This window comes from Trachemys scripta, chromosome 5 (assembly GCF_013100865.1).
Source record: "Trachemys scripta elegans isolate TJP31775 chromosome 5, CAS_Tse_1.0, whole genome shotgun sequence".
Lineage (NCBI taxonomy): Eukaryota > Metazoa > Chordata > Testudines > Emydidae > Trachemys > Trachemys scripta.
Genome location: NC_048302.1, coordinates 59,780,134 through 59,808,014, shown reverse-complemented (window position 1 = coordinate 59,808,014; position 27,881 = coordinate 59,780,134). Strand labels below are relative to the sequence as shown.

Below are 27,881 nucleotides of genomic sequence, written 5' to 3'. Positions count from 1 at the left end.
TGGCCGCGCGGGTCAGCTGGGGCTCAGTCTCCGCCTCTCTGGTCAATGCAGCTGCGACGGCGAGGGCAGGAGCGGAGCGGCCGCTGCGCAGCGCCTAGAGCGAGCCCCCCTCGGACGGGCCCGCGCGGGCACGGGACAGGCAGCCACGGGAGGTGGGAGCCGTCTGTGGAGGGGCGGCCCCGGGGCTGGGTTTCAGTGGGTCAGAGCTCGAGTGCGCCCTGCAGCGCAGACCTGCCCGGGGCGGCGTGTCCCCCACGCCAGCCCGGAGCGGGCGCAGCCCGCCGCACGCCGGTGTCCTGCAGCGCCCCGGGGCAGCCCGAGCGGAGGGACAGACAGACAGACCTTGCTTTAATCACTCTGATCCATTGTTTAAACCCTCAGGAGAGATTTGAGTTCACTGCATCAGAGAGCTGAGGGTGTGAAAACGAGGAGAACCTGCATAAGAGTCATTTCTCCAGACCTTTTCCCCACCATGTCTGATGAAGATATTGGCACCACTTTAGCGTATACCAAGAGCCCCAAGGTCTCCAGAAGAACCACTTTTCAGGTAAACTGTTTTATCCCACCTTATCTGATAAAAAATCAGCCAACTCTACGCTCGCTAAACTGGCAAACCTCCTAGCGTAGGTACAGCTTATCCTAGTAAAACAAACCATGCTTTTACCAGGATAATCTATACCAGTTTGGCAAGTGAAGTAAAAGCACTTTTATGCAGATACAGTACAGTAGAGTTTTTGCCAGTGTAGAAATGTCACCAAAAATCACACCCCTAAACAATATTGTTATACTGGCTAAAGTTTCTACTGTAGACCTGGCCTTTGTGTTACTAAGATTAGCAACAAAAACAACTCTGCTGTCAATATGCCAGAAAAGCAAAAACTTAGACACATACACTTTCCTATCTTAAAAGTGGAATTGACATTCTCATTTAGTTTCTGTGTGCTTCTTTAGAAAAATCATACTGAGGTTTTCTTGATCTCTTAAATGTACACAATAATTGTCCTCAATTAAAGTAAAACATCTATTTTAAACTAATAAAAGCAAGGAACTTCAGACTACAAATCCTCGGTGGGTAACTTTTGCATGCAGCCAGTTTGATACAATAGCTTTGGTATTGGTCATGAAAAGATTTTAGCACATGCTTAACTTCTAAATCAATGGGATTTGTTATATGCTTGAAGATCAGCACATGCATAAATCTTTGCACAATCAGGGTTTAAGTTTTGAAGGTTGGAGGTGATGTTTACAGAAGATGAGTCCTGTACACAAAGTACACAGCAGGTGACTGAGGTTTAGGAGATATACACACACCTAACAGGTTTCAGAGTAGCAGCCGTGTTAGTCTGTATCCGCAAAAAGAACAGGAGTACTTGTGGCAAATTTGTTAGTCTCTAAGGTGCCACATGTACTCCTGTTCTTTTTACACACCTAACAGGAGATCTTAAAACCACCACAAAATATCTTCAAGACAAAGTTTTTCTTTTCCTCAGTCATCTGCTGTGTAGTTCGTGTAGTGTATATTTATTTGTTCCTTACTTACCCATCATCAGATCCTTTATTTTTGGCGGTAGATGATGTAGGTATTTTCTAGCTAGATTTTATAGGACCTGAAAAGATCTATGTGGCCTCTTTGTGAAAGCACATGAATGAAGATTATATGCACTTTATTGGAGGGTCTAACTGCTTCCAAGTTGCTAGTGGCTGGTAATTTTTGAGCAAGAAAACACTCTCTCTACTATTGACTAGCTTAGGAGGGGAGCTGCCTAATATGCTTGCTTTTGTGGATCCCATTCTTAAATGCTTATCTCTCCCCATTCATTGTATAGGGAGTCTAGGTACCTAACTCAGGCTTTGTGTATTCCAGTGTTTTCCAAGGCACCTAAAAGTAAGGCCTTGTGACAGCAATGTAGCTCCTAAGTCCCTTTGGATCTGGGCTGAAGTGACTTACCCAATGTCACACAGCAGGCAATATCAGAAACAGGCCATGTCTTCTGACTCCCAGTCAAGCGACTTGTTAACTAGGCAAGTATTTTCCAAAGAGTCCACTCGGGAAGAGGGAGCACAAAGTTCAAAGAGGCTGGAGGTGTTACTCAAAAGATATATAAACTAAGATGCATAGACTTTTATCAGTAGATGGCAAGGATATGAAGTGGGGCAAGAGAGGGTGTCCAATTGGTGGTGTTTTCCTGAAAGGTGCATCAGCTTTCAAAATGTTGGGAGACACTATACTACACCAGTTTGCTCACCCACTCCCCCTCACTCCCAAAGATTCAGATCTGTTACTGTCCCAAAACATTTTTTGTTAGTGGGAAGAATGAGAGTTGAACTTGAAATAATGGATCTTAACTTTTATTCAAAAGGAATCTATTAAAATATTTCAGAATGAGCTACAAGAAGCAATTTCTGCTCGTGCAGCAAGACAGCAAACTGCTGAATACTCAGATGACTTTGACAGTGATGAAGATGGTATGTTAAATAGCAGCGGTTTTGTTTATGTTCTTCCCCCTCTCACCCTTTGCTGATAGATCACTAAAAATTCTTTGGAGCTAATACGGTTTAATGTACCAAGATTCTACATTACAACTACTCCTAAATTATAAAGTTAGGACCAGAATTCCCATTGACATCAGAATGTGCAAGATTGGACCTTTGTTTTTCCTCAGTTTAGGGTCTATATAATTAAGGATTTTTTTACCTTTTTCTACAGACAAAGCCCTAATGAATCAGTTGCCTCCCTGCTTAGGGTCCTATCTCTTTAAAGGAAGTTTGGCCTTTTAAATGTCATAAATTACATTACATTACATTACAGTGTAATTTTAAGACACTGCATACATGCGATACCTGGTTTTTACTCACTATATCTGCCAGATATTTTAGATTACACTGATGTGCAAAGGCCCAGACTTTCCTTTACAGACAGATTTCACAGCAAGTCCCTTTCTGCATTTGACACGTTACTTTGATACTTCTGTGTTCTTTAGTGCCCCCCCCCTTTTTTTTTTATCTGAAACAACTCAGATCAAATAGTAATAACAGGCAAGGTTCTATAAAACAGGTTTCTTAATCAAAACTATACTTCCGGGCAGGGTCGGCCTTAGGGAAAATGGCGCTCCTGGCAAACTTGTATTTTGGTGTCCCTGGCACCCATGGGCACAGTGACCCCCCATTACCTCTGGCCCCTGTTAGTGCCCCCCATTGCCCTGGGCCCTGTGGGCTCCCCGTGCTCCCCACCCCCCTGTGCAACTCTAACCCCTGCACTGTGCACCTTAGCCCTAATCCCTGCACCCCCCTCCTGTGCCCCTAATCCCTGCACCCCCCTCCTGCGCCCCTAAGCCCTGCACTCCCCTCCTAGACCCATGTGGAGAAACTGAGCTGGATGTGTGGAGCAGCTGCCATTGCTCCTTGCTCCCCCAAATGCTGCTCCTCCATGTACTCCTAGGGGGCTGTGAGGTGGGGACCAAGGAGCGATGTCAGGGTTCGTGCATCCAGGTCAAACTTTCCCCACCTGGGCTGAGTAAGGAGAGAGCAGGAGAGTAGCAGCTCCTGATGCTCGCTTCACAGCACAGCCCAGGTGGGGAAAGTGACCTGGATGCACGGAGCGCTTAGTATTGCTCCTCGCTCCCCTCCTCACAGCCCCTTAGGGGGACGTGGAGGAACATGTGTTGGGGGGGGGCAAGCAGTATCTGTTCATCATCACTTCCTCACCCACCCAGGTTCCTACGCCAGGAGTAAGCAGGGAGAAATCTGGGAGCCCCTGCCAGGCATTGCTCCGCTGCCAGCCTGGAGCAGTTTCTGACTTTACGCCAGCAGCACGCACCTCTGTGCTGCTATGCGCACCCCCCTGGACCATGGCGCCTCTTGGCGGTTGCCCGGGTGGTCCACCCCAAGGCCATCCTGGCTTAGGGGTGTTGTACAGAAGAGGGCAGAGACCATGTCTTATTTACGAAGTTTACAATGTAAATTTCTAGTGGACACAACTAGTGAGTGTAACATAGAGAGGCATGAGAAATCACAAAAGTTCCAGTAATAAGATCCCATGCTTGCTCATTTTATAGTATGTGTCCATCTTTATTCTTCTGCTTGAAATATTTTTTTTAACTTAACTCACTTCTTGTAGCAGTGGAGAAGTGGGTTTTTAGAAGGAACTTGAATCTGGTGATGTCAGGAATTAACTAATGAAGATGAGAGGACATTCTGTGCATAGGGTTCAGAATAGAAAAAGGCAGGCGACAGGACTGGGAAAAATAAGCAAAGTAAATCAAGATTGGTGAAATTGGGGCAAGATAATAGGAGTTAAGGTCAGAGATGTTGGCCAGAGCAGAACTGGACAAAGAATTTTCTTATGGTATAAAATATGAGATTGCTGTATCCCTTTTATACATCAAATACAAATCTAATATAGAAATTGATGAAAATACATTGTTTTTGGGTATTCTAGAAGAACTTCCTGAAAATAATTCAGCTGTTGAAAACACAAATAAGAAATCAGTTGCCTTTGATATTACCCTCTCAGATGATGAGACTACTCAGAAAAAGGCCCTTTTGAAAAGTGAAATTGCTGATGACTTGACTTCACTATTAGATGAAGAGAAACATCAACAGATGACAATTTTGAAAAGCCAAAACTTGAGTGGTGACAGAGAAGATGAAACAGAATGTTCATTCATTGAAAAATTAACTTGTCATGGTAATGAAGGTGACTACTGTAATGAATCACATATGGCTGTACTGCAACATGAAAGAGAAGAAATTACTCAACATGAATTTGAAAACAAACCAGTACCAAAGCTAAGGGAGCACAGAATCAAAAATATATCATCAGGTAAAAAAAGGCACTTGAATATTGTTGCTGCTATTTGTGTATTCGTATTATAATATTTTTAAATGAATCTAATGTTGGAAATGAAAATAATGTTAGAATTATTTAGACTTCAGTATAGGTTGTGGTTTCAATATCTTTGATATTAAAGAGGATCAAGGTTTTAACTAATTTTTTAAGTGCTCCTTTTAATATTCTGCAACTGCCTGCCATAAGTAACTAGATAAACTGACAAATTCTAGGCAAATAGAAGATTGCTGAAATCATATGATAGACTATATCAGAAAGAGAGAACAGAGAGTAGTACACCTCTACCCTCATATAACACGACCCGATATAACACGAATTCAGATATAACTCGGTAAAGCAGTGCTCTGGTGGGGCGGGGCCGCGCACTCCGGCGGATCAAACAAGTTTGATGTAACGCGATTTCACCTATAACGCGGTAAGATTTTTTGGCTCCCAAGGACAGGTTATATAGGGGTAGAGGTTTATATGGTAAGCCGCACTCTGGGATTTTATGCTGTAGCAGTGTCCACAAGTGACATTACTGCGTGGCAAGCTTGTGCGCTGTTGATTCAGACCCTGGTTTGCCATGCACTAACTTGCCATATATCAATGATATTTTATCTTGAGATAAATCCATGGCCCATTTACTATTAATGATGGGAAAATGCAAACAGCAATGAGTGGTGTGTGATAAACAGTAGCAAACGCTTTGTAATTCCCCACTTCCACACACACATGGTGGCAGCAAAGCTTCAGGTACTTTAATCTGAAAATCTTTCTTTGGACAGACAAAAGTTCAGACATCCTTTATCTAAAAAACGAGTACACAGACACCTGCTTCTCTTTTCCAATAGGCAACCAATTTTAAATTATCTCATGTTTAGGCAATTTGATCTAATCTCTGGTCAGTGACTTCCTCTAATGAAGGATAAACTTGGCCTCTTTCTTTGATATTCTAATGGCTTGAGGACAAATTCACTTTATTTGCAAGTCTTTCCTCCCACTAAGAGTTTAATTAGTGTTTAAACAGTGTGGATGGCCTTGATGAGCCCTGTGCACTGAGATGAATTTCACCCTTGGTTTATGAAATGATGTTTTAGAAAATGGCACTAAGCACACCCATTGTACTTAGGGTGACCAGATGTCTCAATTTTATAGGGACAGTCCCAATTTTTGGGTCTTTTTCTTATATAGGCTCCTATTACTCCCTGCCCCCATCCCGATTTTTCACACTTGCTGTCTGGTCACCCTAATTGTACTGTTACTTCCTAATGCTCAGACACCAATATTTCCATGGCTAGCTCTGGGTTTAGAAGCCCATTTTGGATATGGGTTAGCATGCAGAGAAGCACACCAAGCAACACATTTCAGTGTTCTCTCTCTTCTGAATGAATCTAGTCCTTGTGAAAGATGTTAGGCAGGATAGCTGTACTGCCACTGGCTGCCTGGGGACAGCTGTGGATTGGGGAAAATTAGTTTTTGCTTGAAAAAAGGCATTAATTGAGCACTGCTTTGAAGGCTCTGCAACTTGTCTGGGAAAATGCTGACTGTAGTGGCTGTTCCCAGGTTCCTTCACCCTGTTCCTTGACAGCACACTTTATTTCTTTGTGACTGCCGAGCCCTGAACTTTTTACAAAAGGACCAGTGATTGATGCATAGAAGGGGGCAAATATCCCAGTAATCACCTGGCCCCTCCCACCACCCTTCTCACTGCATTTATTTTTTCCCCCACACATTTGATCTATTCTGCCCTGACTAGAGGGAAGCACATGGGTTTATGTAATGAGTCTAGTAGACTTATAAAAAGAATAGAGAAGGATCACAATGGAAGGTCTTCCCACAGCAGTGCTGCATTAGACTGATGCTGTTTTTGCTGCCTTTATTAGGTTTATCCAGTCTATTAGGTTTGTCTTCTGGGCCCCAGATAAACACCCAAGTATAATACTCAAAGTGTATATCTAAATATGTACAGAGAACATAATAAATTCAAAGATGAACTTCTGGCCTGTGTCTTTACATTGCATTCAAAGCTTCAAAACTTGGTTAACATTTCTGAAGACATGTTTTTTAACTCTCTCTCTCATATACTTGGCTGCATTTGTTCTGGTTTTGTTTTCATCTTCATTGTAGTAAGAGCCTCAGGACACTTCATTTTTTTAAAGTAATATATCATGGTCATTGACCTGCTGTGACTGCTGCTTATTTACTGAAGATAGGGATTCACCTGAAAATGTTACTCAAACCTAAACTGACAAAATAATATTCCAGACTGAATAAAATATCTTTAGTGGATAATATTGAAATAACAATATTTATTGTCAGCTGAGAATGTCAGTATTTCTGCACTGGATGATCATTATAAACCATCACCTCAACCAAGAAGTGTCTTAAGAAAGAGCAGCCATGTAGAAGACAAAGATGTTGCCAGGGCAGAAGATAAGGCTTCTTCTAGTTACAGATTATCTTCATTTTCTGCACCATCCTCCCTTACTAGACTGAGTGACAAAATAACAACATCTGAGAAAAGGGCACTTGCTGAAAGCCCTAGTCCTGAGGTAAGAGAATTATTGTAGTATCTATTATATTTGTGCATAGTTATCTATTATTTTTCTTCTATGTATGTTTTGCCTATTCTAGACTGTGGAATAACATAATTTACATTAGAGGCTTTTTTCCAAACACCCTTTTTTATTCACCTGTGATTGTGATACCATTTTCCATAACAAAAAAAATAGGGGGTGGGGAGAGGGTGAAAGAGGTACATTTAATCAAGTTTTCAAGCAGCATTGCTCCTTGGATTGAAAAAGTGGAGCTTCTGTGTTAAATAGTCTCCTACATCTGCAACTTTGAGCATTCTGTTGCCTTGCTGTATCTCTTTATTGATCTACAAGAAAGTAGTTCTCAACTATAGGTCATTAGTATTGGCAGAATTTGATCTTTATTTTTTATAATTTCAATGAATAATATCATTGTTTATTTTAAAGCATTTTTCCAATTTTTATTGATTTAGTTTTTCATAGTTTGCAAAATTATGGGTTTTAAGCAATTTTTTGTATTTACCTATTTAAATTTTCACTGTTGCAGGAAATTATGGATGGAGTCAAACAATGTGGTGGGGGGGGGGTCAGACAGTAATTATCGGATCACAGTAGACCTTAAGGTTCAGAACGTTAAAGCTTTATAGCCATTAAAACATAAATTGTCAACATCATATGTCTAAATATACAAAACAAACAACAGCATTTTTTTTTTACTTTACCTATCTGTAAATTTTTATTATTGATGGAAATATTTGTAGTGGATCTGTGTGTGCACAGTGAAATTGACATTTACCAGTAAAAATCTAATCCTTCCAAGCCTAGAGGTATGTTGTTATAAAAAAGTTCTATCCCTTTTCATGCACGTTTTTCTTCACCAATGTAACATGACTAATAAGTTGTATGTAAAGATTTCTTTATGCTGTGAACAGAGACCTAAAGATGACTGCATTAATTTTGTTTTCTCAAAATTGGTGGATGATAGTGTGGAAAGAAGGTCATGGGGACAGAATCCTTCCTCCATAAGATAGAAAAATGCTCTAGGCAGTACACCTAGTTACCATGTCAGCATGCAGAACCTTTCCACAGAGGAAGGGTAGTGGCCTATGTTGAGTCTCAAACTGACTAGTATATATGCTACTTATCAGCAGTATTCAGAGGAACAGCAGCAGGTTGAACACTACTTCTTGTTGCTATGTCCTGCCATAGGGAAAGTGCCTAATTGTGCCTGCAGGATTCTTATAGCAGACGGTACAGCTGACATCATCTTTGCTCTTCTTTGGCCATATCTACTGCTCCACATTTGGGACTAAGGGGGCGTTACTAGCAATGCCCACCAAAGTCCTATGCTGTATCTCCCCTGTGTGGTTGTTGCAGGCACAAACTAAAAGGTTCCTAGTTTGCATTAACATCACGTTTTTTCACGCCCCTATAGTCCAAACTGTGGGGCAGTATAGACAAGCCATCTGTTTCATTATTAAGGGCAGGATTTGACCTTAACGTGTGGTGAGTTTACCCCCTTTTTAAAATCTGTTTGTTTACCTTTACATCTCCTTTAATTTAAACAGTAGCCATATTTTTCTTAAGGAACTTTAAATAAATATTGCATAGAAAACTATGTTTTAGAAGCAAGTTAACTGATCTTGATTTGGTGTGAATTGTTCATGTTGCTTATGCTGTCACTTTCTGCTTTAAGGGTCTATGGCTAACAAGCTCTCCACCACCGTTCCCTATTCATTTTCATTCAGCTGATGAAACATCTGGAGACTCCAATTTGTTAATGTGTGGCGAAGGCTCTCCTTCAAAAGGTAGAAATCAATATACTTCATATAGAAGCATTATACTTGAATATGTGCAACCAGTGAAATAATATAATTGCTTAGTATAAGCAACTTTTAAGGGCCTGATACTACTGTCCGTGATGTCAGTGTAGTCTGTTTCCATTGATAGAGGTGGATCCAAACCCAAGTTTATTTTAGAAATCTGAGACTAGCTACAATATGCATCTCCCCTGCATTATTATGTATTATTGGTCTCAGTTTGTTGCAGAGGAGTAATCAATAAGGTTACATCTACACTACACACCGCTCTTGGTGGCCTATAGCATACATACCCATGTAGCCCCCCTAAAATAAATAGTAGTGTAGCCAGTGGGGCATGACTTAGGCGAGTAAAGACATACCGAAAGGATGTGGATAGGTATGTGAATACATACCCTACACATTTTCTACTTGCCCAAGCTGAGCCTTCGTATCTACATTGCTATTTTTAGCAGCATAGTGTCCTGCTGCCTTCCTGCTTTGGAGCCTCTCTCCTCCATGGAAAGATTCCCCCAGTGGGGGGAAGGTTCTGGCAGCGGAGAGGCATCAGCTGCCTCCCTCTTGCCAAAGCCTTTCACTGACATGTGTAGCTACACACCTCAGTGTGGACACAGCCTACTTTTCCCTGGGGTGTGTAACTACATGTACACTTCACACTGCTGAAAGTGGTGTGTAGTGTTGATATAACCTAAGGTGGCTTCTGGAAGTTTACTGTAGTTACATTAACAAATTGAAATCATAACTAATGTTGTTTGCAGGTTCTTTGTTACAAGCAGTTCTGAATAGTGTCAGAAAGCATGATACATAAGAACTAGATAAACATTCTTTTTAGGGAGACAGACTAAAGTTTGAGAAATGAGCTCCTACCTTTGCTCATATTCTGTGTACTTAACACTGTCTAAACATCTTTGAGACTTGCTTAAACTACTGCTCCTGAATTTTCCTCTCCATTCCAGCCTAGTTACTTCCTTTAATTAATAATCTCCATCTGCCTTCAAATGTCCCTCATCCTCCTTCACCCCTTCCAGGCACAGATCTATCTTACCAACTGACTAGATAAACTGTTGGTCACCATTTCATGTATAATGGGAGGATGGTCTTGTGGAAATTACAATGTCTGCATTCTGTTCCTGGTTTTGTGAACTTGCTCAAGTTACTTATCCTCTCTGTATTTCTGTTTACTATTGCTTAAATGGGGATGATAAATATTTCTTTGTTTCTGCATTGTACAAGACACAGACATACCGAGAATCCACGCCCCAAAGAGTTTACGATCTGTAAGACTGACACAGATAGATAAGATGCACAGGCGGACTCATAGAAGAAATTAATAGAGTTTAAATGGGGCCCTGCTGTGCTGTGTGTTATAGAATATGTATAAAAGGTAGTTGTCCTTGCCCTGAAAAGTTTACAATGTAGACAAGATGGACAAAGGGTTGAAAAAAGGATATAACATATAAACTGAGGGATGACTGGAAAGTGTCATGTAATATCTATATTTAATTTGTACTCTTGGGTTGAAGAATACATTTGATGTGGGTTAATGCTTGTGGGCATTATGGTGAAGCAAGACTTTTGGACAGCTTTGAACATGGAGAGGATGGTGAGCCCTGTTGTACTTGATTGGAGAGTTTTTCCATGCATGGAAGGAAGAGATGAAATAGTGAAGATGAGGACATTTGTGGAGCAAAGGAAGAAGGACAAATATGACAGACAAACAATACTGAGATGTAGTCTGGGGCAGATTTGTTCAGGGCATTGAAAGAGAAAATGAGAAATGTAAACTTGATACTGTAGTCTGTAGATGGGGGAACAAGTGGAATGGTTCTAAGAGGGAGTGCTATAGTCTGATCTGGCAAGGAAGATATCACAATAATCATGGTTGTCTTATAGCATTTTTCAACTAGAGATCTCAAAGCACTATGGGAAGATGGTACTGTAATCTCCATCTTCCAAATTGAGGCACAGAAGTAAAGTGATTTGTCCAAAGTCACACAGTAAATCAGTGGCAGAGCTAGCAATAGAACCAGGTGTCCCAGCTTGCAGTCCAGTGCCCTGTCCACTAACTCCATAGGACAATGGCAAGTGTTGCAGTTTAATTAATTTTTGTAAAACTCCTCTAATATCTATAATTGGAAAGTGATATGCAAATAAAATATGCAAACTTTACTTAACCACAGGAGACAGAAACTTGTTTATATAATAATGCAGAAATTGTGCACAATTAGTTCTCATTAGTACGCTGGACTTTCCAGTGATTTAGCTTTCACACCTTCAAATTAGAACTTGTCCAAATGTTACCTTATAGAAGCCTTATAGGATACAGAGATCTCCAATTCATTGTCGTTAGATCACACTCTCCAAATTGTAGGCCCAGCTGCATAGCTGCAGTGATCTTGTAGCTAATTCCCTGTCACTTCCTCCTTTCAGAATTCCACCAAAAATGTGCAAAGGAATGTAACTTGAGAGTTACTATGGCTTCTCTTGATATTTGTCTTTATGTTCTACAGGTATAGAAATCCTATATTTATCACAGTGTAAATTACATTAGGAATACCTGTTTAAAGCCTTTTAAAAATGAATGCTAATTAATGATTATTCCAGTGAGGCATACATTTAGTCTTTGATTTGTATTTTTTAAGTCCTGCATAAAAAACCGCCATCAGCTACTTAGCAAAATTTTCCTGTTCCAAAGGGGAAAATGTGTATCTGAGTCAGAAATAGCATATAAAGTGTTTTCTGCCGCTGTTTTGCAAAAACCTCTGTAATACTTCAGTGAACGCCAGAGTAGCTCTTGATGTGATCCAAATGTTTCTTGCTGTTATTTCATGTGTTAGAAACTTGTCTGGATCTGATCAGGTGACTAAAGTTTACAGTTTTGCTGAACTGTTTTATCTCAAAACTGCTGCAACTTGCCTTAAAATAAAAAAATACATTTGTTGCAGCAGTAATATTAACTTGTAATATGATTTTATGTATACTTTTGTAAGTCATTAAAGTATACAGAAGATAATTTGTCTTGTATCCAGCTTAATGAGCTTTTTCATACATGAATATTTTAAGTACTGTATAGAAATATCTCAATTAATGAACCACAAACTTTTTCTTAAAAATTACATCTCTTGATGTCTCATTTCTCATCTCCCATATTGGTTTTTTGACTTGCTTTAGCCCAGGATCAAACAGTAGATGATGACTGCAGGGATTTGAAATTGGAGAATAATGGCAGAAAATCCCCATCTGTGATAGAACTAATGATGACTACAGTGTATGAGAAAACTAAAAAACTACAAAAATCAATTGATGACCAGCTTGAAGAAAATTTGCAAACATTGGAAGAGAAATTCATTGCTGATGGCATAAAGGAAATGTCACTGAATGATAAATCTGAAGACATGGCGGAAGTGAGCACTTCAGAGGACTCGGACAAGGTATCTTTTAAACATATAATTTTGTATCATAATTTATAATAAAGACCTGGAAGCCTCAATGAAAAGTTATCATATGAAACTTGTTGGTTCCATCTTGTATATGTACAGATTTTATTTTATAATAGACTCAATATTAGAAGCCACCCATTACTGCCTGGTTTCTGATATTGATTCTGTTATAAAATAGCATCAATTTTGAGAAGATGAGGGGAACATACATTCAATGAATATTTAAAAACAAATAAAAGGTACAAAACTTTGGGCTTGTTGGCCTTATTTAAATCCACGTCTAGAATTTAAAATAAACCGGGTCAGATCTTTAGGAGGTATAAACTGGCTTAGATCAGTTGAGGTGAATATGCCAGCGGAAGGTTTAATTTATGATGTTTTAAGTGCTGTTCACACCAGTGATTTGTATAATGCATATGGTAAGTGTTAGCTATAGTACAAGGCAAAAAGAGAATATACTTATACTTAGATTGAAAGCTTTTTAAGGCTGGGACTGTCTTTTTGTTCTATTTGAGCCCAGCATGCTGGGGTCCTGGTCCATAACTAGGACTGTTCAGTGCTCTGGTAGTATACAGTTACTATTAATTACTTGTATTATCTACTTTCTCTTTCTATATTAAGACACTTTTAAAATGTAATCCCGACTAAATAGTGATGTTTCTGTGTAAAGTACTATAATGGAGATTATGGTATACTTTATTTTGGTTTTTATTTATAAGATCATGCTGGACTTCATCTTGGCTACATTTTGTTGATTATAATAAGCACAAAGAATGGCAGAAAATACTTGTTCACCTTCCTTGCATTCATATTTTGCACTCCTGTATTTTATGAAGCCTCTGATACTCTGGAAATGTTGTATATGCTGCAGAACTCGTTTTGTTGTTTGACAGGTATAATATTTTTATTTTTCCTTTTCGGTTTGTTAGAAACAATTTGAATATAAGGAGACACTTGCACAAAAAGTGAGACCTTCTTCATCAAACAGGTAAGTAAACAATACCAATATGTCAATGTTTACAATCTGATCCCATCTGATATGATCTCTTCAGAAAGGTAAGATACGCATGATCGACACACACTGGCCACTTATTCATCACACCCATCATCACCCTGTTACCAACATTTGGCCTTCTGTGGAAGGGTGCTGGAGGAGGGGAGGTGCAGCTTTTTTGCAGGGTGACAACCCTCCACATCTCCACTGGCAGATCAGACCCACCAAGGGCCTTTGTCAAAATCTTCATCTGTTTGTGCCACGAGACCCACAAGTGACTCTAGCCCACGGTTTTACTCCTTGGAGATTTCTGCGCCACTGCACATGTGCAGAATTTATGTCCCCCACAGATTTCTTTGCTTCCCTGCAGAAAAATTACTTTCTGATGGGGAAGCAAAGGGAAGCCACAAGAACGGTCACGTGACCCTCCCCAGCAGTATGTTTCGGGTGCCCAGGGAAACCAGCGGAGAGGAAATCACTGTGGGGCAAGAGGCAGGACTTGGCAAGGGTGGGGGAGACTTGGTTGGAGGGATTGGATATGAGGGGGTCTGGATGCACAGGGGTTGAGCGGATGGGACCAGCTCCCTGTACAAGGATCCCTCCCCCAGCTGCAGGAATCTCTGCAAACTCTTCACCCCCTCTGCTTCCTGCACCCATCGCTCCTCAGCTGCAGGGGGAGGGATCCTTGTACAGGGAGCTGGTCCCATCCACTCAACCCCTGTGCATCCAGACCCCCTCATACCCAATCCCTCCAACCGAGTCTCCCCCATCCTTGCTCCTGGACCACCCTGATGAGCCACCTGGATCCCCACCCCACCGAGCCCCAACCAGCTGCTCCTGGATCCCCACCCCACTGAGCCCCACTCCTCCAGCATGTAAATCCCCCACTGACCCCCCAAACCCAGATCCTCCCTGCCGAGCTCTATCCCCCCCCCCCCTAGACACAGACCCCGGCTGAGCCCCAACCACTTCACCTGGACAGACTCCCATTACTATGGCACCCAGAACCCCCAAACAAGCCCCTGTGCATCCAGATTCTCCCCTGCCCCCCCACTGAGCCACCCACACTCAGATTGCCCTACACAGAACCCTCTTAACCCACACCTGGATCCCGCCACACTTGGATCCTACTTTGCTGAGCCTGTCTGCCCACACTTGGTGCATCCGGCACGGAGGGGCAAGGCCCTGGTGTGTTTCTGGGGCAGGTCCGGTCCTTGCTCTGTGTCAGGGTTGGGTGCAGCCTCTCTGCTGAGTCCATGTTCCGGGTGGAGATGCACAGTGATCTTCCACCTCTGTGCAGCCAGTGGCCTGTGCTTCCCAATGCCATGCTGGAGCCTCCACATTTATTTGATAAATAAAATTTGCAGAATTTTTAATTTTTGGCGCAGAATGCCCTCAGGAGTAACAGTTTGTACCTGTCTCAACATGTTCTTGTTAGATTAAAGCATATAGGGCTTCTAATACTTTTGAACTGAAATTATTATGTTTGTGGAGTTCACATTCTCTATTGGGTTGGCTAGCAGAATTTTTGTAGGTCCTGCAGGTTGTTTTAGTAGTGATAAAATCCATGTAAAAGCAGAAATGGACAATTCAGGCTGTCTCCTCCTCTTTCTCCCCCCACCCCGCCAAAAGATATAAACTTGTGAAAACATGATTATAAGCAATATCTTGAAGTAACTTCAATGAGAAGGCGCTCTACCTGGCATCCACTATAAGAAACTGAAAGCTTATTTTGATATATTTATGAATTGATGCTTCACAGGTCTCTGTCCTCTACATACTTGAAGAAAGCTGGGAAAACCATCCCTTCATCTACAACTACATCTTCTCAATACTTGGGAACATTAAAGGTCTTGGACAATAAACACTTACAAAAATATAGTGCTGAGCTTGACAAAGCAGATAGTCTACGAGCAGCTGTTTATCAGGTAAATTTTGGCATATCAAAAGCCTGCATGAAAAGATCCTACCAATAAGAATAAAAGCCTGTTAATTATACTCAATATGTGTATGCACCTTTCTTAAATCAAGACTTTTTTTTATTCTTAAAAAATTATGCTTCACTACAAAGGGTGGATTCAGATGAGAAAGAAACAAACTTATCTCTATTTTACTGTTGTGGCAAAATGTTTTTAAACACAATAGATGATCTCCATTATTATATTTGTTGTTTTTTATTTTTAATATGTATCCTATACATTCTTTTCTCTGTATTTTCTGTTCCAAAGGCACATTTAATGGGAAAGGTAAAAAGAACTTGATGTCAGATCTTACATTTTTCCCTGGAGCAGCATAATCTATCTGAATTCTGCTGCCCTCTGTAGTAAAAATGAGCATAAATCTCAACTGTGGTCATAGCCGTCTATTGATCATAAGTTATTTCTGCATAAGGAAAATCATATTCACTTAACTAAACAGTTTAAGGGTTCTAAATGTCATGTTGTTTCAAGTATTTTGTGTTCATTGACTCATAGCCACTTTCTAAAGTCAAATAGTCTTCATTAAGATATTTTAGCTTCTCAGTACAACATACTAAACACATGAACAAATGTACAAAATTTGACCCTGATCCTGAAAACTCACCCACTTCTAAAACTTTGTGGATGTCTATAGCCCTTGAAGCCAATGGGTTGAGGACTTTTCATTGCAGATACTTTTGAATTAGACATATAATAGGTTAGAGTTTTTTACTAAATTTTGGGATCCTGTAGATCCTAAATGGCTAAAATGTATTCTGTACTTTTAAAACAAAAATCACCCAGGGGAAACTTAAAATAGTGGTTGTAGATATTTTGTATTAAAAGGTTTATTAGCTGCAGCTCATTCTTGTACATGTATACATGGGGATGCTTCCTTCGCTCCCCAACAACTATTTTTCTGACACCCTATTGAAGATTTTGAGATGTAGTGTTATATTGCTCTGCTCTCCCATCCCTCCACCCCCCCAGGATTTTAACATTGGAGGTAAATCAACCAGTTAGCTTCTCCTTCTTTCCTGCCCTTCCATGCTCACATTCTTTCTTTTATTTCCATACTGAAATCTTTTTGTTAAAATAGAGTTATTAATTTCTTAAGTTTTATTCTTAAAAGTTGAAACCTTTGATCAGAATATTTTTTGTGCTGCAGATTCTCAGAATGTGGTTTAAATGACACCTCACGCATCCAAATGGGCTTATTGCTATAGTAATAGTTTGCATATATAAAATGATGATGATTTTTATATATGAAAACAGAAATACTGTCAGCATTTCCTATGGTCATTACATCAGATGTTGCTTTATCAATAACACTCAGTTACTTTGGTACAAGATCTAGTTACTGCTTAAAACTCTTCAGCTACAGCTTTTTCCTTAATCTTATAGGATTGGTTGGAAAAGAAAAGAGTCTTTCTACTGGAACTGCAGAGAATTAAAAGGAACAAAGCAGAAAATTTAAAGAACGCAAATGAAAAGGTTTGTTTAAATTTAAATATTTGATTAAATAGGAGCTAGCCAACTGCTACTCTCTAAAGTAGTGTCATTACAGTATTTGTTGTGGTGTATTTAAAAAAGGAAAGAAACACAGAAATGAAATAGTAGAAATCCCCTTCATTGGGACCACTTTGCAACCCCTCAACCATCAACAAGCATCTCTAAATCCATCATAGCGAACCACAAGAAGATTGCTCCAGTTTATGTGGAATGGAGCTGATGTAATAGCTCTTATATGTCCTAATCCTTGTGGCTGCCACAGGGAGTGTGGCTAGGGAAAAGAGGGGTGTAGCTGGTGCTTCCCTGCACCCTTAGAATCCTTGGATGCCATATAAATTAAAGCTATCTTTGCAGCTCCCTTCATGTTTCACTTTATGCTTCTTGACTGCAGCCAGCAGTCTGGGTCCATCTTTGTATTTTTATTATGATGATTATGGGATAGTCTGTATTTCAGCAATGAAATGTAAAGAAGTCATGTGTCTGAAGATTTTCATGCTCTGTCTTGGCTCTTCTGTATTCAACTGTACGTAAGCATCTAGATTTAAAGCAACATGTATGCAATTATATTCATCTTCCTTAGGAAAAATGAAGAGAATTTATTATTTAAGAACTGTTTTTTATACACAGTCTTCAGAAGTGAATCATAGTAGTTTTTATATCTATCAATCTTGTAGAAAACAGTCTCATATTATAGGTCACAAAAATTTGTCATGCTTGAGCAGTAGTTGAAATCACAACTGAACCACTGATTTAGAATGTCTTCTGCAAGTCAGTTTTCTTTCATTTGTTTCTTTGGCTAACACTACATTTGAGAGTTTAGGAAATGCAACATTTTCTGAAGTATAAACTTTTCTTATGTAGAAAGAAGCTATTAAGAAAGAAGAAGCAATTGCATCTTTTGAAGCCTGGAAGGCAATGAAAGAAAGAGAAGCAAAAAAGAAACTAGCTGAAAAAAAGAAGCTTGAGGAGTTGAAGAAACGAAGAGCAGCAGAACAGAATGAAGAGAAAAAAGAAGAAGCTCAAAAGGCAGTGAGAAATCTATACCTGACATACTTAACTCAAGAGAGTCCTTAGTAAAAATGTAGTTAACAACAAGAGATGGACCCAAACCATACCCCTAGAGCTGAATACCCCGATCTTTGGGAGAATTCATGTCTAGACTGTCTTCTTTGTAACAGGGGCTACTCTCTCATCCTATGCACATACACACATTTTTTCTATTGACATTTAGGTTTTTTTTAATGTGAAATACTTTGTTCCATATACATAAAGTAGTTAATCAACGGAGTAACGTGTTGGCATCAGAAAGGTTTTTCTAAGGAGCTGGGAGTAGTAAATTCTTCTTGCTCCTTGTAGCAGTATCATTTGTGGAGCTAAAACCCTGTGAATGAGCAATACAAAGGGGGATGGGTAGGAAAGAAAAAATATCTATAATGTAAGGGAAGTTTTGGAACAAAGATGATATGCAACTTTGCTAATGAACTTGAGGTCTTCTTTAGGCATTTGAAAAATGGAAAGAAAAGAAAGCAGAATATCTAAGAGAGCAAAGTAGAAAGGAAAAACGAGCTGAAAGAATCAAGAAGAAGAAAGAAGAGGAAGCTATTGCAGAAAAGAAACGAGACAGCATGTCTGCCGTTGATAAATGGTACTGCTACAGAAGATTTAGTTACATAACTGTGTATGGGCCAGCACCTATGTCTAATCATTTTGCAGAGAATATTTGGCCTGAGGACCTGAACCTGCAAGGGGCTGAGGATCCTCAATTCTCACGGAAATCAGTGGGAGGGAAGGGTGCTTAGTTCCTCACCGGGTCAGGCCTATTGTTCCCAAATGTGAGTGTGGTAGCTTCATTTTCGTTCTCATTTGTCCACCTTATAAAATTTGGCATACAGCTTCTATTCAGTCTGCTAAATTGAAAGTCTCTTCTCGAGAAAAGCCAATGATTTGAAAAGTATGAATGTTGCAAATCAAAAGTGAGGTATATTAGATAGCATGGAACCTTGTACTACCAATCCCATGCTTATTTAGTAACACTGGATTTAAAAAGCAGGCACTACAATTGGGGGTTTTATATAATCTATTGTGTTTCTTGGAAATCTAACAAATGTCTGGACAACCCAGGTATATTCACCAGTACCAGTAGGAAAAACTATTTCACTAGGAGGGTGGTGAAACACTGGAATGCGTTACCTAGGGAGGTGGTGGAGTCTCCTTCCTTGGAGGTTTTTAAGTCCCGGCTTGACAAAGCCCTGGCTGGGATGATTTAGTTGGGAATTGGTCCTGCTTTGAGCAGGGGGTTGGACTAGATGACCTCTTGAGGTCCCTTCCAACCCTGATATTCTATGATTCTATGATTCTACATGAGATACATGTCTGCTGGATAGATTTTTTTCTAATGTCACCAAGAAGTGTGCTTTATGCTTTACAGAACAAGTGAGACTGATTTCTACCCTGGAGAGGTGATAGTCTAATTTTAGAGATGACACAAAATGTGAGGAAAGAGAGAAGGAAAAACAAGGATTACAATAACACTAAGGGGCAATGCAGCTTATACATGTGCATATCTCAATGGTTCAGAGGGTTTGTGCATATGTGGGTGGCCTTTGAAGATTTTTTTTAAGTTTTTTGTCTGTAGTTTATTCTTAAACCATGTTATCAAATTTGTCAGTAGACATAAATGTCAATTCCTGGTGCTGTTCACGATGTTTGATTAACCAATCACATTTGCAGCATTTTTTTAATTAAGTGAATAGTATCTTATATTTCTCTCCATATTTAGGAATGAGAAAAAGGAAGAATTTGTAAAACAAAAGAAGACAGAAAAAATCCAAGAGAAAAGACAGCAAGAAATAGAACAGGTTGAAAGGGAAGAAAAAGATAAAAGGGCTCTGGAGGAATATGAAAGATGGCTGGTAAACCTATTTTTTCACACTTTACTACATTTATCCTTGTGTTTTTTAACAAATAATGCGTGTGAATAACTTTCGAATTATAATCGTCAATGCTTTTCATCATGTTATGAAAGTGGCCAGGTGATGGCAGTAGTATACCTTTTTATGCAGTTCCTCTGAGGGTTATTTTAGCAAGTCTCTTAAAAGTGCAGTGTATACAACATCTGGCATACATGGGATATAGTCTCCCTATAGAGTGTGTGCCATAGAGTTCTTTGCATTTTACAGTTAGTGAAAGTACAGTCTTCTCTTCTCCCATTCAATGTCAGGAAGAGCCACCTCTGAAGGGCCAACTCAGCACAGCACAGAACCAGCAAAGGCTAGAAGCAGCACCAGCTGCAAAAGTGAGTGCATTTAGATTCAAGGAAACAGTTTTAAATTTGGGGAGTTGTATAAATCAAAATAAATAAGAACAGTTACATTGAGGATTGAGATTACCTCCATTTGATAGGAAGGGGTGACCTCTGATGTGCTATTGTGGGAAGAAGTCATTAGGAGCCTTTCCAGTCCCACAAAAACCAACAAGTCAAGATTTCTTTACTACCGCTCAGGGGAACCCTAGGAGACAGATAGCTAATGCACAGGAACATATACTGTGCTCTCAAGGGTTTGATTTGCTGATTAGGAGAATGTCTAGCTTCTTCTGCCCCATCCCCACCACCACCTGTGGTGATGCTGTCGGCAGCACACTGAGACATCAATCCTGCAAACAGATAGTCCCACTAAAGTGAAGAACCTACTTACATGCTTAAAGCTGAGTATGTGCAAGTGTTTGCAGGATCAGGGCCTAACTGGCATGCTTGTTGCTGCTCTTCTGAACGGGAGCAGATTGTACCCCACCTCACATCTCCTCTGTCCATTTTCTGAAATCTTGCCCTTGGCTGTGGCTCAAGTCTCTGTATTTTGGAGGTCACATCAGCCAATGTTTCTGTTCATCCTTGCTCTGCTGGCTAGAGCAGTATTTAGGCTTATATAAAAACAATGAGAATGTAAAAATTTCACTTTTTATAAATTTAGGGAAAACACTTGTATGACTCAAGTTGTCAATTTATTATCTAGGCAACTAAGGATTTTTGTATGTACCCAGATTATTGGTGTCAGTAGTTGTAAGAAGGTAAATAAGTAAAAAAGTGTTCTATTAGAAGACAAGTAACGTAATGAAAATCTATTAATTCTTCCCACTAGCAATCAGTAGGGAAAAATAGTTTTGAGAATTAATTAAATCTTTCAGCTCATGGAGCAAATGGCAGCTTTTATAGATAGCACAAAACAGGAATTTAAAAATCCTCTCTAAATACTTCGAAAACATAAAAATACAATAGAACAGGGAATTCTCTTGTTACTGAAGTGTCATACTGTGGCATAGAGTTCACTGATTGTGTGCATGCTTATCTCAAGGGAAGGTTATGGACAGGACCTTTTCCATCCTGGAATGTAAAACTCTAGAAATGGAGACGCTGAGTTTTTGTTGTTAACACTTCTAAAACTCTAACATGAAAAAGATAACTTTGTTTCCCCTACAGTTAGTCCAATAATTAAAATTCTGTTTTTGTGATATTATTTACCTCTTAGCTACTCAATTTAATAGCAATAGTGGTTCGATTTCCATTTTGTTATACCATGGAGTCATATCAATACCTGAAATAGATTAACAGATGCATGTAGGCATATTAAAATATTTGCAAGCATATATACTGACACCACACCTGGTTCTAGCTGGTGAGTAGTGACATTTCAAGTAAGCACTCTTTCCAAACTACAGATCTTGGAGATTTGTATAGTATAGCAAGTTTATGTATCCTCTAAGAAGCTTGGCCCTTATTCTGAAGGTTAGCACTGCTCAACACCCGTTTTTTTAACATTATTCATCTAATGATGCACCTTATATGTTTATATGCTGTAGGAGTTGTGGTAAATTGAATTAGATGAGTTTTACAGATTTGTTATTTTTTTGTGTTAGAAATAATTCGAATAATTTTACAGATTTTAAGACTCGTTTTGAAAGATTTTATATATTGGAAATCTAGCCTAGTAGTGGTGTAGTAGTGCTCAGCAGTGTTGAAACATGGGCTTTACTACTATTCCTTTTATCTTCCTCCCTAATGCTTCATTAACTGCATAAAACAAAATCGTTATGTTGCAACCACACTGCTGTGGGGTATGGTCTTGTCAGATGTTGTAAATGAAGAAAAGTTGCACTGACTCAGTTCTGTTGAAGCAAGTGTGCAAAAACAGCAGTGTGAACATTGAGCCTCAGCCAGCAGCACAGGTTCTCAAGTCCAGTCAGCCCCCGGGGCTGGAGCTTGTGTGGCTAGGCCAAGTCTCCTCTGGACATGCAGTATTTCTGCTGCTATTTTTAGCATGCTAGCTCGAGCCCTGCTAACGCAAGTCTGTCTGCCAGGCTCGGAGTCTCGCTCACAGCTGCAGTTTAAACCTACTCTGAAACAGGGTCCCTGAAACAAACATTATTTAATGTATGACTGACTGCTGCTGCTGCTATTTTGTTTCTTACTGTATCTCTTCCATAATTCTGATTATGCTTCCCACAACACCTGTGTGCACACAACACTCTTATTTATTATTTGGGGAGGAGGAAGGTTTTTGGTAAGTTATTTCTCATGGGGTTGTGAGTAGTGGTGAGGATTACTTGTGCAACTAGCCATGTTCGAGGGGTGGGAGAGATGATAGCAGAAGGGCTCTCTTGGCAGGACTTGCTTATCAAATTCTCTCTTTAAAAACCAGCCAAACAAAAACACTCAAACTGTAAAAAAAATGTCATTAATGCAAATTAAGGTTAGGAACTGAAACCTTAAGAAATGCTTAATTAAGCTGCCGAGACTAGCTTTAATGCTCATCCTGGAGTATATGCTGTGCAATTGGGTTTTTCCTTAAACAAACATACTATGCAGCATGTACTCAGTAATACCGTGTTACATATAGCAAGGTGCAATTCCTTAGTAAGATATTATTTGTTAAGTACTGGCCACCAGTGATACGATAAATTAGGGTTACCATATTTTAATTTAAAAAAAGGAGGACACTTCACGGGGCCCCGGCCCCGCCTCTTCCCTACCCCTTCCCCAAAGTCCCAGCCCCAACTCTGCCCCCTCCCCTGAACGCTCCGCCCCCCTGCTCCTCCCCCTCCCCTGCTTCCCGCGAATCAAATGTTCGCGGGAAGCCTGAAACAGGGAGGCGGCAGGTAAGCTGGAGCTGGGGTTGGGGTGGGGCACGGCACGGCCCAGTCCAGTCCCCCCCAGCCGAGCAGCTCCCTCCGGCAGCTGGCCGGCCCAAGCCAAGAGGCTCCGACCCGGCGTCTTCCGCCCGGCTCGGCTTGGGCCCTGGGGTGCCGGCCCCGGCCGAGCACCGCCAGCCCCGGCCTCCCTATTTTCCCAGACATGTCCGGCTTTTTGGGATTTCCTCCTGGATGGGGATTTGAGGCCCAAAAAGCCGGACATGTCCGGGAAAATCCGGATGTATGGTAACCCTACGATAAATCCTTTTTTTTTTTTTTTTTTTTTTTATCATTAGATATCAAATACCAGTCCTAAAATTTATTTCTGTACTCAATACAGATTCCAGAGTGATTGCAATTAAGTTAATTCTGAAATACATCTGCAGTATGTGTGAATATATTCCAAACAGTGTGCACTAATCATATATTTATTCCATTTTAGAGTATGTTCCCATCCTAAACTCATATGCAGCTCAGTATTTCAACAAGAATATAAAATTTTGCCTTGAGAGTACAAACTCTTTGCTCCTCAAACCACTACAGTGTTCCCTTAGAAAATCCTAAAGAAGTAACTTGCAGCTTGACTGAAGGTCAAAAAGCTTAGGCTTTGTCAGTCAAATGAAGGTTTGCGTTGGAGTGGGGAGAAGAGAGCAGCAGCAGCTGGTAGAGGCAAAAGTTAAGTCAACTAGTCTGGAACCTCAAAGCTTATATTATCAGTTGGGCCCAAGATATTCCTTGCATCTCTCCATTGATTTCAGTGGAATAATTAGATGTGAATCTGGCCAAACCAGACTGCCCATCCCTAATTCAAAAAGCATTTTAGAAGGAGTCAGAGTTTGGGAATTCATTGACTGCCCATTTTGAAATTTCTGTTGAAAACCACGGTTCTCTGAAGAATGAATTATAAATATTTTACAAAGGAACAAACTAAAAATTTCACATAACGTGAAATTATTTTTGCAAACATGCTGCTCAACATCATTGTTCTAATTTCCCAATGCTGTGTTTGGAACTATAAAAAAAGTCATTAGAATCTTATGACACTGTTAGCATGACATTAAAACGACAGAGATTTGTTATAGCTAAACTGTTAAAAACCTGTTTTGTTACAGCATAGTGCCCGAGTAATTTAGAAAGCACTGAAAGGTACAGACATCAAACGCCATCCTTTTTTATTGAAAACCGTATTTAATATTGGAATTCAAGAGTCTTATATTTGAGGCATTAAGATGCGAATAGTCAATTGAAGATAAATACAGAAATTAGCTTGCTATGCCTTGTATGTTGTGCTCTGCGTTTGGGTAATGCACAGCATAGCTCAGCTCCAAGCATCCACCTGAATCTGGGAGAAATGTAAGTCTGTAGCATGGATGTTGCACTGCTCATGCTGTGCAGCTGTATTTCTATAAGGGATGCTAGGAAGAGCTTCCAAGCACAGCTCCCTATTGCACATTAACATTACCTCTATATCTTCTGTATAATAAGACTCCAGGATTGTCACTCAGACTTTGTGTCACTATGAAGTGTAGACAGTCTGAGTCAAGGTGAAGAGAGCACTTTTTGTTTAAAATATCTCCAGGTTCAATCATCGCTGGGATTTGTAGTCTGTTACGATCCAGTGTTTAAGTTCTCAGCCATTTTCATCTTTTTTTTACATTTTATGAATTGCACCCATGAAACATCATGGACTTTCAACTAATATCTTTTGTAAAATAGTAATAATTTAATTTTCCTTTGACACAGTACTTCTCTGACACAACTGCCTCTAATTTCAGGAAAAGAAAGAGAGGAGAGACCAGATTGAGAAAAAACAAAAGAAGCTCCAGGTTATCCTTGAGGATGAAACCCCTCCTCCATGGAGTCCACCTGGCAAAGCTGTGTCCTCAAGGAACTACTGAGATGTCCATTGTCCTTTGTGAGGAAAATTCATGTCCAAAGTTCTGACATTGTCTAATCATCAATATTTCACAACTGACTTTAAAGTGAATTGATACTGGCTCTTGCATCCTTTCTTTTGTAGGGTGATTATTTTTAGACTCCTCAGTTGGAACAACTGGTGTATGTGCTAAATAGGTCAATTGTTCTTTTCCATTACATTTCACCAAAAGATTAATTTGTGTAATTTTTTTGCATTTAATTTCTTGGTTAAACTTTGTCAGTTTGCCCCTTTTGGTGAAAATTCATGTTCAGGACATGCAGGGCCAGACTCTAACACACCCTTCTTCATATGAGTAGCACTTTACCCCACAAATGGTGCCATTGAAGTCAGTGGGCCTGCCTGTGGATTCAGCCTGAGTAAGGATGCCAGAATCTGGCCCAAAATGAGTGGTCAAGCAAATGCTAGGTATGTTCCTATACGAAGTGCAGGGTGAAGTAGTAGAAAATATTTTAAACCATCATTCAAACATAGCTTCAGAGCCAAATTATTTACAAACTGGTAAACAATCCCTGAAGATTGGCAGGGGGAATAAATGCACTAAGCAAAAGGAAAAGAAAAAAAAAAAACAATCCTGAGGCTTTTACTGTATGATGAGACTTGCAATGTGCAGTTGTACAGAATGCATGGATAACTTAGACTTTTGTAACAGCACAAATATCTGAGGTTTTTTTTCAGTTCGAGTTTAGAGGACTAATAATGCTAGCCCCAGAAAAGGATCATTCAGAATTGTCCTGACTGTATTTAACTGAAGTAAACTTTGTCCTTGTTGAATCAATGGTGCCAGGTCCATTCTGTGAAGAGGGCCAAAGTATATTTTTATGATCCATGGGCCTAGCCTATAATATTAGGACTATATGCTACCTTGAGCTGCAGTAGAGCTTCTACTGATGTGCAAAGATTGATGCTAAGATATGAGCCTTTTGTAGTAACTAAACTTTTTAAGGCTAAATTCCATTCTCAGATACACTCAAGTATGTGCACAGTAATTTCATTAACTGTCAGTATAACTGGATTTATTCCAGAGAATATGAGAACAGAATTTGCAGCCTCTCATAGCTGTTTTAGATTGTCACAAACTCAGAGTGACAACTTGGTAATGGTAATACCCCCTCCTGCACCCCAAACCCCTGCCCCAGCCCAGAGACCCCTCCCAGAGCCAACCCCCAATACCCTCTCTGGCACGCAAGCCCCAGCCTTGAGCCCCCTCCCAGAGCCAGCGCCCAATACCCCCTCCTGCTCCCCAAGCTCTAAAGCCAGCCCCCCCATACTCCCTCCTGGAGACAGCACCTCATACCCCCTCCTGCACCTGAACACTCTGCCTGGAGTCCCCTCCTGCACCCAAACTCCCTCCCAGAGCTTTCACCCTTCACCCCCTCCTGCACCCCCAGCCCTGAGCCTCCTCCCAGAGCCAGCCCCCAATACCCCCTCGTGCACTCCAAGCAATATTACCATATCAACCAACAAAGAACTCAGAGTGTTCAACCGGCTGTGTCGGGTTGATGTGATACAGAAAGATTTAAGAGTTTAAAATTCTTCCCTCCTGCTGATTTTCCCCTCCCTGCTGAATTGTCTCTTTTCTTTGTTCCCCTTTGCAAGAAATCTAAAATACTCTGGGCTATGCCCTTTGGCTACATTGTTGCTCCTCATATGCTGATTCTAGAATACATACATAGGCTGTATTTGAGAAAGACACATACACTGTTGATAATGCACTTTAGCACTCCGTAAAACTTTTTCTTCCATCTCCCACAGATACCGAAAAGTAATGCATACCCCAGCTTCATTAGACTTCTACCCTAATACAAAATCTTAACAGTGATCCTAGGAGTGTTAAGGTAGAATAACTTCATAAATGTGTGGAATATATAATGATCAGATGTGCTGATCTGTTTATGTAAAAGCATAGGAGGTCACTGTTAAGAGTTTATATTAGAAGGTGTGTACGTCTTGCTTTTGGGTATCTGCTGGAGATGGAAGTGAAAGCCTCATGGAACATTGGAGTGCATTATCAATAGCTTTGGAGGCAATATGAAATTTGAAAGGACTATCTCGTTAACTTTTTATTTCCTTGCTCATGTTTTGGTTGGCTGGAATGTGTCCTGTTACATCCTTAATTGTCACTAAATATAGTTTTGTTTGCTAATTTTTATATTGGAGGACAGTTTTAAAATACAGCATACTATGGAAAGGAAGGATAGGTATCTTTGATATTAGATCGTACGCTGTGTCTATTTTTCTCTTCCTCTACATATTTTGTGTGAGTTACAGTTTCCTAAATGTATTAGAAGATTATGTTTTGCAGTCCATAGATTCAAAATCCATGTGTGGTTTCCTCCTCGGGAATTTGGCAAATAAATCTCTGGCTACAGTTAGTTGTGATTACATATGGAAATATGGGGAGATGTTTAACCATAATGCCCATTTTTTATTTTATTTTTAACTGAGTAATTAGGGAAGTAAAACACGGAAAAATCCTATAATATGCAATTTATATAAGATGCAGTGCTCTCTGGGAGAATATACTCAGGTGAATTTTATGTATGTATAACGCCCTATTGATTCCCTCAAGAACAAGATTTGCTGATCTCGGGAATAAACTTCACAGTGAGCAACATTTAGGAAAATGAAAAATATACAGGGAGCAGGGTTGATACATGACCACATCAAGAT

General features: G+C 40.1%; 1 protein-coding gene across 2 annotated transcripts; it reads left to right on the top strand.

The window, feature by feature from the left end:
- Positions 1-35: 35 nt before the first annotated feature.
- Positions 36-25,982, top strand: MAP9 (microtubule associated protein 9). Of its 2 annotated transcripts, none has more exons than XM_034772043.1 (14): positions 36-152; positions 382-547; positions 2,382-2,466; positions 4,514-4,822; positions 7,151-7,383; positions 9,062-9,173; positions 12,357-12,616; positions 13,555-13,613; positions 15,382-15,547; positions 16,982-17,071; positions 17,951-18,118; positions 18,589-18,734; positions 19,869-20,001; positions 25,048-25,982. In XM_034772043.1, exons 1-14 carry the CDS (start codon positions 46-48, stop codon positions 25,168-25,170), a joined length of 2,157 nt encoding a protein of 718 aa, XP_034627934.1. In that variant the 5' UTR covers positions 36-45; the 3' UTR covers positions 25,171-25,982. The 2 variants fall into 2 exon arrangements, with proteins under 2 accessions (XP_034627934.1, XP_034627933.1); XM_034772042.1 differs by having other exon boundaries at positions 4,439-4,822.
- Positions 25,983-27,881: the final 1,899 nt, after the last annotated feature.

Excerpts from the sequence above, each read along its gene's own strand:
- MAP9 (XM_034772042.1), top strand. The coding sequence starts at position 46 with ATGCAGCTGCGACGGCGAGGGCAGGAGCGGAGCGGCCGCTGCGCAGCG. Across the intron at positions 2,467-4,438 it reads CTTTGACAGTGATGAAGATG|AAGAACTTCCTGAAAATAAT; the intron begins GTATGTTAAATA and ends TGGGTATTCTAG. Across the intron at positions 17,072-17,950 it reads TAAAGAACGCAAATGAAAAG|AAAGAAGCTATTAAGAAAGA; the intron begins GTTTGTTTAAAT and ends TTTCTTATGTAG.